Source organism: Carassius auratus, chromosome 26 (assembly GCF_003368295.1).
Source record: "Carassius auratus strain Wakin chromosome 26, ASM336829v1, whole genome shotgun sequence".
NCBI lineage: Eukaryota > Metazoa > Chordata > Actinopteri > Cypriniformes > Cyprinidae > Carassius > Carassius auratus.
The window spans coordinates 4,827,065-4,836,346 of record NC_039268.1 but is presented as its reverse complement, the minus strand read 5'-3'; the positions used below and the strand labels follow the sequence as shown (position 1 = coordinate 4,836,346).

The window sequence follows — 9,282 nt, the reverse complement described above, 5'->3', positions numbered from 1 at the left end:
AGAACCTTATGTGAAACAGAAAGGTTCTTCAGATGTTAAAGGTACATTATGGAACCATTTACAAAAAAGGCATCATGAAGCACCTTTATTTACAAGAGTGTATCGTATTTTTCGGACTATAATTCGCACCTGAGTATAAGTCGCATCAGTCCAAAAATATGCCATGATGAGGAAAAAAAAAACATACAGTATAAGTCGCACTGGACTATAAGTCGCATTTATTTAGATCCAAGAACCAAGAGAAAACATTACAGTCTACAGCCACAAGGGGGCGCTCTGTGCTGCTCAGTGTAAACTACAGGAGCACTGAGCAGCATAGAGCGCCCTCTCGCGGATGTAGACGGTAATGTTTTCTCTTGGTTCATTTCTCTCGGTTCATGTCAAATTAATTTTGATGTATAAGTCGCACCTGACTGTAAGTCGCAGGACCAGCCAAACTATGAAAAAAAGTGCTACTTACAGTCCGGAAAATACGGTATTTAATTTTTCTCACTAGCAAGTTATACATTTAAACCACTGACAAAGCATACCCAAAGAACTTCACAACACAAAATCAAGTACAATTTTTTTTTTTTTTTACTTTTTTTTTAATTTTCAATGGTCAAACTTGCAAAACATCTAGAAAAATATACAACAAAATGCTGAACCTTACCACAACGTCAAACATAAAAGAAAGAAGAATATTCACATTTTTCCCTATTCGAGATAAAAGCACATTCTGTTTTCCTTATTATCTGAAACAAAAGCACCGTTCGCTCACATATCCCCGCAGTAGCCCGAATCGTTGGAGAGCTGAGAGTTGGAGCTCCGGTTTGAAGAGGAGTTCCATATGTCCAAATTCATGTGTGGTCCAAAGGGATTGAAGCTGGAGTATTGTTTTGCTGGGCAGGCGCCGCCTGGTTCGCGGCTGAAGGGTGCGACGGGTGAGATGGGTGAGTGGGGCAAGACCGGTGCAGAACGCTCTGGGTGGAAGTGGCTCTGGTAAGGGTCGCTTTGAGGTGTCCAAATAGACCCAAATAGACTGGACATGGGTGACAGACTTCTGGTTCCTGAAAAGAATGGCTGGGGAAAAAACATGTAAAATGATGAGGGAAAAATTGCTTTAATATTCCAAGCATCAACTTCTCAATAAAGACAAACTAACTAGACATTTTATCAGTCTGGAAAATAAACACAGTAAACGGTGCGTTTCTAAGGAGCTCAGAATAATACTCGATGCCAGTGTAAACCGTTTTTTTTGTTTGCAATTTGTGGATATTAATAGTTTAAGGATCTGATACTCTTTACATTGCACACTTAATTGTAAATGTACTAGTTTAAATGTTTACATGAGACTCCCAAGACTTATGCCTGCAGTATCCTCAAAAACATTGTTTTGTGATGCATATCGATTCTAAATATTAAGAACACCTCACATTTCCTGCAGTTTTGATAGACTATTGTCAGCTATGCTTTCTCCCTAAGACTTCTCTCCAACAGAATAATGTGCATATTTTTATTAAAGTCAATTGTACTTTTTTTTTGAGTCAAGTGTCATATCACATTATTTGGACAGAAGATTTCACTACATTTGTAGGAAGTGTTTGAAAACAAATAAAGGTCTCTTTCTAGTTTTCTACCAAAATAAATTACAAAAGAGATTAAGTAATAAACATTGCAATTTTACTGCAGTGTAAAGTAAAATAATTAGTATATATTTAAATGTATTACAGTGCAGTTGTAGTACAAACATAAATCGTCTAAGAAATAATATTTTAAAATGTGTATTTTTTTTATAAAGCCTATTTATACGGTCTCTTTTTTGCACTTTTGGAAATATTTGCTGTTCTCACTTTTCATTTAAATTGTTTTTATTTTACCTTTGCTTGTTTTATAAAAGCTGACTCAGAGAAATGCACAAGAACTCCAATGTACCTTTACTTTAATTAGTACCTGTGCAAATGCTAATAAACTCTAAACTAGTCATATTAATATTAGGGGTGTGACGGTTCGTATATAACCGTGAGACCGGCGGTTATAGTTGAACACCGTCATTAGAACTCTATAACCGCCAAAACCGTGTCATTAAAATATTTTACAAACATTTTTTAATCAAAAATTATTTTCATTTTTTAGATAGGATCATAAGACGCGCAATATATCAGGAGACATGGTTTTTACCACTTAATTAAGTTTTGTAAATCGTCAGACATGATATTTACCACTTCATTAACTACATTTTGCTTTGTAGAAAACCTTACTTAAAAACGAATTTCGTTTTGAACAAATTTTATCTTAATTTTAATAAATTTTTAATAAACCAATTGCATGTATTTTAATAAATAAAAAGCAAATATAGCAGACAATGATAACCGTGACATGGAAGCACCAGCGCGCCGCGTTCACTTGCACTGCACTGTGAACTAGAGCGCATCTCATCATAAATGAAACTCAGCGTAGGCCTATGCCTCATACATTAGCATTAAATATCTTTGCTGCATGCTTTCTAGAACAGACAAACAATCAGCGGATGGCGGGCGGGTGCGGCTTTGAAATTTGCTCAAAAAACTTTGGCACGGATGATGAGTTTTGTGACAGATCTCCTTAATAAACGGAGGTCTGAAATCTCTGCCCCTTTACCGATCAGAGTGCGAGCTGACACGGAGTTAACCCGCTATCTCCAAGTACAACTAATTGAATCTACGGCAGATCCACTAGCATGGCTACTGATTTATGGAGTAATAAAAACTTCTTATGTGTCAATAAAATTAATGTATGCTTCATTTGCATATTTAACATGGTATTCTTTCCTCGTGGTTTTAAGCACTTGACAAAAACAAACACTCATGTAAATCTCACCTTGCTGCCCACACAGCTGCCAGTGTCCCATGTGGAGTTGACGTCATGGCTTCCATTCTCACCCCACACTGGCTGACGGCTGTGGGTCACGGTTTGGCTTTGATGGCATGAGAATGCATTTTGGTAATTGCCGTTACCTTCACAGAAAAAAAACAAAGAAAACGTTCACTCACCCTTTAGTTAGGATGTAGTATAGTGATATATTTTACACCTTGTGACAGAAAGCTCCTCACCTGTTGGCATGTAGTTGGTCTGGTCACTATAGGGATACTGACCGGGGCACTGGCTGTTCTTGTTGTTCCAAGGGAAGCTTCACAGTAACAACACATAAGAATTTTAATCTGATTGTGTATGGACACATAATATGAAGCCAAAAATTTCATAAAATAGTATATAATAAAAAATAATGAAAAGCCTATGGGACATACCTTTCATATACCGATGAGGGACTCTGAGGGACGAATGGGAGGGATTCGGTCATGTTGTACCTGAATTCATTGGTCAGAGGAACTGAGGCCGGTGACCACGTCTCTTCAATCACATTAGAGCCGATTATGTCTGGTAAAACCAAAAGAAAACATATGATTGTGCATCTTAACCGTGATTCTCTTTATAAGTGTAACATGTGAATGTCCCTCACCAATGTTTCTGTCCACACCTGCAGCTACATCAGCAAAGGTGTGAGGGAGTGCAGGGGCGGGACAGACTTCTGGGCTTTGGCATGGTTCCCTCACATAAAGATTGTTCATGCTGTGGACAAATGCATTTATATATCATCAATCATTTTCAGGATTCTTAAGTCAAATTAATAATTATAATACAAATTATGATAAAAAAAAAAAAAAAAAATTAAGGTTTCACTTCCAGAATCAAAATTTCCTGATAATTTACCCACCCTCATGTCATCCAGGTTTATATGTTTTTATTTCTTCAGTTGAAAAGAAATTGTTTTGTAAAGGGTGTTTGAACACAATTTAAGATATTTTGGATAAAAACCTGGATGCTTGAGACTGTCCCATTGACTTCCAAGTAACAGTGTCAACGGTCTCCTCCTTGGACCTTGACAAAGGAATCATTGAATGAAGTCATTATTTTTATTTTCTTCACTTACAAAAAGTGTTCCCGTCGCTTCATAGAATCCAGATTGCACGTCTGATGGCAGATGGAGGATTCTGACGACGACTTTTCACACCTTTTATGGACATAGACACTGTTATTTACTTGGCAGTCTATGGGACAGTCTCAAGCATCCAGGTTTTCATCCAAGATATCTTGAATTATGTTCTGAAGAACTGAACTTTTACAGGTTTGGAATGACATGTGGGTAACTGATTAATGACAAAAAAATTATTTTAGTGTGGAGTATCCCTATTACTAGACAAGACCGTTATTCCTCTGACGGGATCATGTAGAGCCCTTTGAAGCTGCATTTAAACTGAAATTTGGACCTTTGGCTCTCATTGAGGTCAACTATCTGGAGAAAAATCCTAGAATGTTTTCCTCAAAAAACCTTCATTTCTTTACGACTGAAGAAAGAAAGACCTGAAGATCTCAGATGACATGAGGGTAGTAATTTTTTATTTTGGAAGTGAACTAATTCTTAAAGAAAATCTGGGAAATTTACCTTTGAGTTTTGCAGTTGTAGTTCATGTTCATGTAACATTCCCGATCTTTTGGATATGGGTTGTACTGGATGTTGTCTCCTAAAGTAAAAAATAAAAATTGGTTTAAAATACCATTTTATTTAACTTGTTCTGGAAACTGCAGTGTTTTCTTTTCAGCTTAATATAAAGGTGTGTAGCAAGCACATGATCTCTTACTCCTGCAGGGATGTCTGTGTGGGTCCTTTTCACCCTCCATGCTGCTGGCACTGCTCCAGCTGCCCCAGGACCCTCGGCTGGCTCTCACACTGCCCGATGAACTGCTTGAATCAGAGCCTGACTCCCACTGCAGACGTCGCTCTGGACACTTACGCCTAGGTCTGCTCAAACACGTGCCTGTGTTTGTGTAAAAGGAAACAGTTTAACAAAATTAGACAGGGAGAGTTACAGTATTAAACTGGTCAAAGTTGTTGTTTTTTCTTTTTATGTTTTTGTAATTTGTGATTTGTAATACAATTTACTTTTGTGATGGTAAAACTGAACTTTCCACAGCTATTCACGTGTCACATGACCCTTCAGAAATCACTCTAATATGCTATATTCAAGAAACACTTCTGATTATTATCAATGCTGAAAACCGTTGTGCTGCTTAAAACTGAGATACATTAGTTTGGGGTCATTGAGATATATTGTAAAAAAAAAAAAAAAAACTTATTCAGCAAAGACACATTAAACTAATCAAAACTGAAAGAATACACACTTAAAATGTTTCTAATCAAAAGATTTCTAATCCACACTGATTTCTGATGGTTCATGTCACACTAAAGCCTAAAGGGATAGCTGCTGAAAATTCAACTTTGCCATCACAGGAAAAAAATTACATTTAAAAATAGAAAAGAATAAGCATACAATTCATATGGCAGGCAAAAATAACTTGAGCAAACAATTTAGGGGGAAGTCGTGGCCTGATGGTTAGTGAGTCGGACTCGCAATCGAAAGGTTGAGAGTTCGAGTCTCGGGCCGGCAGGAATTGTGGGTGGGGGGAGTACATGTACACTCCACCCTCAATACCATGACTGAGGTGTCCTTGAGCAAGGCACCGAACCCCCAACTGCTCCCCGGGTGCCACAGCATAAATGTCTGCCCACTGCTCCGGGTGTGTGTTCACAGTGTGTGTGTGTGTGTGTGTTCACTGCTCTGTGTGTGTGCACTTCGGAAGGGTTAAATGCAGAGTACAAATTCTGAGTATTGGTCACCATACTTGGCTGAATGTCACTTCACTTTAGTCAAAACCTTGTGGATATAAGATGTCCGTCCCCATCCAAATTAAATGCACTCTGAAATGTGTTTTATGTTGTCTTCAACAACTGCAGTGACATCACACAGCTATGATGAGATGCACACATACAGTGGTGAGACCGGAACAGCTGGAAATCACTTCCTCACCACTGTGTTTGAGAGGGCTGTCTGGGTTGGCTCCTATTTTAGGTAGATCAGGTTTCGTGTTGCGGGTTCTAGCAGCATTACGTTGAAATTCTCTCTCACTTTCTGTTACCATGACAACGCTGTTTTCAGGAAGCCTGTTGGATTACCAGAATGAAAAATACATAAAATACTACATATAACATACGTACATACATTTACGTCATACACACACACATATATATATATGAATGATAATAAAATGTATAAACATGTTTGTATATGGAATTTTAAATTGTATTTATATATCTAATTAATATCTGTTGCATTTAAGCAATTTAAGCATTTTGCCATTATCTTCATATGCTATTTCATGGCAGAGACAGATTCTACATTCAATACAAACAATACACTTAATTCAAACATTTAATAAAATTCAACTGTACACTTAAAACGTTTCACTAATTGTACTTGAATATGTTTAACAGTAAGGGGAGTGCCGAAGTATTGGCATTTTAGTAGTTCTTATTTACAACATGTTGCCTCATAGCTCTTTTACTTATTTATTTTGATATGACAATATAGCAGTTACGGAAAGCGAAATGGGGGGTGATCGAGAAAGGTCCACGAGCCAGGACTTCAGACTTTTTTGTTTTTATGTATGATGTATTATTTTTCAATAATCATACATTTAAAATTATCATTCATATGCATAAATCTAAACTGTAGGCTAATAACTGATTTAAAATAAAAATTTAAATGAATCATAAGTTGTTAAAAAAAAAGTGTATTTATTAGTATGTGTATATACGTAAGCCATGTTACAGTTACAATTAAAGCAAATAATAGTGTGGCCACGATTTTTAGCATAAATAAACTGCTTTTGAACTGAATCAAAATCTACTGAATAGTGAATCAAGTCAATTTGCTGTCAGTTCACACTCCTACTTGGAACGGTGTTGAAAGCTGAACTGTGCAGATACTAACCCAGGAATGAGCTCCGCTGCCTTTCTGCGACTTCTGCCTGTGTTTTTCTTTGCTCTGGTGGCTGACACTCCAAGTTCTGCATCTTTCTCTGGTGTCTTCTTCTGACTGCTGCCTCTTTCTGACTTCTGAGTGAGCGGCACAAACAATTCAATTGTCTTAGAAAGAACCTCAACACTGAGAAGTTTTTGTTAAAACATTCACAAAGAGGCAGATTTCAGCAGTGTAAAAAAAAAAAAAAGGTCATCCTCTTATGTTGTTTTATGGCTATTACCTCTTCATCTGCATTATCCCTTTTTTCTGCATTAGTTTTTCTTTTACACTCCTCGTTTTCCATTGCTTCGTCTACAGGCTGAGGGACTCTGCTTGCTGGGATGTTTTCTGGTAATCCAGGAAGTGTTTCCATAGGAAACATATCAGCTGGCAATGCCTGGTCCTCTCTGGATTCTCTAAAGTGCTCTTTCTTCTCAGCTGGGAGAAGGGTTTCGTCTATGTCGTTGTTATTGTTGTTGTTATTACAAACTTCTGGGTCAAGCTCAAAGGTGCGATCTCCATCTTCATCAGTGGGAGGACTGCAGAAGTCCGAGGAGGCAGGAACACTAGCAGCAGCAGTTGCAGGGCTATTTTTATATCTACTGTATAGGACCGACACCTTTGTTTGCTTCTTTGGAGGCTGGGATGAACCTCCAGAAGTTTTCTTGGATGAGGACTGTGATCGAATTGTCCCACTGGCCACGGCTGGAGATCCTCTCCCTTTGCCTTTGTCGGAGGGATGGCTTGTGTCAGTGTAGTTCTTACAACTGCCTTTTCCTCTACTAAAGAAAAAAAGAAAAAGAAAAAAAGAACAGAATAATAAAAAATGGATCTAACTCACACAGTTGGCTTTAATATACCACTGACTAGTATCAAGCAAAAATAAATCAATAATTGTAATATATTTCGATAGCAATTTGAACTGCGATATGATTCGTCAAAACATCACATTTCACTGCTGCTTAGATTTTCAGGTAAAAAAAAAAAGAATAATAAAATCACAAAAATACTAACAAGCAATTTCTTATGTTTGTGTCCCAGTGATGCTGTCTCACCTGACACCATTTGAGGAGATGTGGTTTACACTACTATTTTCACGAGGTACAGAGTTGTGATTGCTACGTGGACTTGGTGTGGAGAACTCGCTTAGAATGTGCTGAGCTTGATGGAAAGCCATCAGACACACACCAGCAAGAGAGGAACTACAGAGAGAAGGGGTTTTACATTAATGCATCGAATACATTTACACACACAAGGTGACATTTTGTGGGTTTAAGAATGTATATGGACTGCTAACCAGGTGAAGACCAGTGTGATGACCCAGAAGGACTCCTCCCAGCTGGGTCCTGGTACCACCTGAGCACACAGGGGCAGCATGTGGTGAGGAAGAGTCACATTGAGGGTGAAGTGGAAAAGGGAGCCACGTTCTGTCTCCAGGGTCAAGTCTCTGATTACCCACGAAGATGTGAAGTCTGGAGTAAATCTAGAGAGATACAGAAAAGTTGAGATGAGGAGAAAATAGGGCAGAGCTAAAAAAGCTAAAAAACTATAAATAAAAGGGCAGAGATATGCCATAGCCAAACTGATCATTATATTCAGTCATATAAACAAATAATATGTTGCTACATACTTTCAATGACTTTAGAGTCTAGAAATAAAACGGGCAATAAGAATGGTAACTAGCATGAAAAAGGGAGCCTAAAATGGTGTTTTAGGGATATGACATATGACACTGTCTGATCAATCAGGCAATTTGGTTCTAAATCATAAATTTACTAAATAATTCTTAAAATATACAAGCATATACAGGTGCATTTCACAAAATAAGAATATTGTGAAAAAGTTCAAAAATGAAAATTGTATATATTCTAGATTCATTACGTGTTAACATTTCAAACGTTTTTTTTTGTTTGAATTTTGATGATTATTGATGATTACAGGCCTGCTCCTCACCACCGGCTTAGATCGAAAATGAATGACTTCCGGCCACTTCGACGCTCTCGACGCTGGTGGTTTGAACACACAGTTAGAATATTTCCCAAGATCAATCAAAGAAAGGATTTGCAAAACAGAAAAGTTCAAGTTCTTTAAAGCATGTTCATTTCTGCACTCAATACTTGGTTGGGGCTCCTTTAGCATGAACTCCAGCATCAGTGAGGAGTGACATGGAAGCGATCCGCCTGTGGCACTGCGGATGCACTGTTGAGCTTCAGCTCATCTGTATTGTTGGAGCGACTGTTTCTCTTCTTTCTCTTGAAAATATCCCATAGATTCCATATGGGGTTCAGGTCAGGTGAGTTGGCTGGCCAATCAAGCACAGTAATATCATTGTCAGCGAACCACTTAGAAATGGTTTTGGCACTGTGGGCAGGTGCTAAAGTCCTGCTGGATAAGGAAATCAGCA

General features: G+C 37.9%; 1 protein-coding gene across 6 annotated transcripts in view; it reads right to left on the bottom strand.

The window, feature by feature from the left end:
- Window positions 1-568: 568 nt before the first annotated feature.
- Window positions 569-9,282, bottom strand: part of tmem131l (transmembrane 131 like) — a 49,024-nt gene continuing 40,310 nt past the window's right edge. For 3 of the 6 annotated variants that reach the window (XM_026203789.1, XM_026203790.1, XM_026203791.1), the window contains exons 23-35: window positions 8,176-8,361; window positions 7,934-8,080; window positions 7,120-7,660; window positions 6,849-6,973; window positions 5,886-6,019; window positions 4,659-4,835; window positions 4,463-4,541; window positions 3,950-4,030; window positions 3,479-3,588; window positions 3,267-3,396; window positions 3,072-3,148; window positions 2,839-2,975; window positions 571-1,062 (exon numbers count right to left, since the gene is read on the bottom strand). In XM_026203789.1, coding sequence (XP_026059574.1) covers window positions 757-1,062; window positions 2,839-2,975; window positions 3,072-3,148; window positions 3,267-3,396; window positions 3,479-3,588; window positions 3,950-4,030; window positions 4,463-4,541; window positions 4,659-4,835; window positions 5,886-6,019; window positions 6,849-6,973; window positions 7,120-7,660; window positions 7,934-8,080; window positions 8,176-8,361 — 2,230 coding nt within the window. In that variant the 3' untranslated portion in view covers window positions 571-756. Of the gene's footprint in view, window positions 1,063-2,838; window positions 2,976-3,071; window positions 3,149-3,238; window positions 3,397-3,478; window positions 3,589-3,949; window positions 4,031-4,462; window positions 4,542-4,658; window positions 4,836-5,885; window positions 6,020-6,848; window positions 6,974-7,119; window positions 7,661-7,933; window positions 8,081-8,175; window positions 8,362-9,282 lie in introns of those variants that run through there. The other 3 variants (XM_026203792.1, XM_026203793.1, XM_026203794.1) reach the window with 3 other exon arrangements.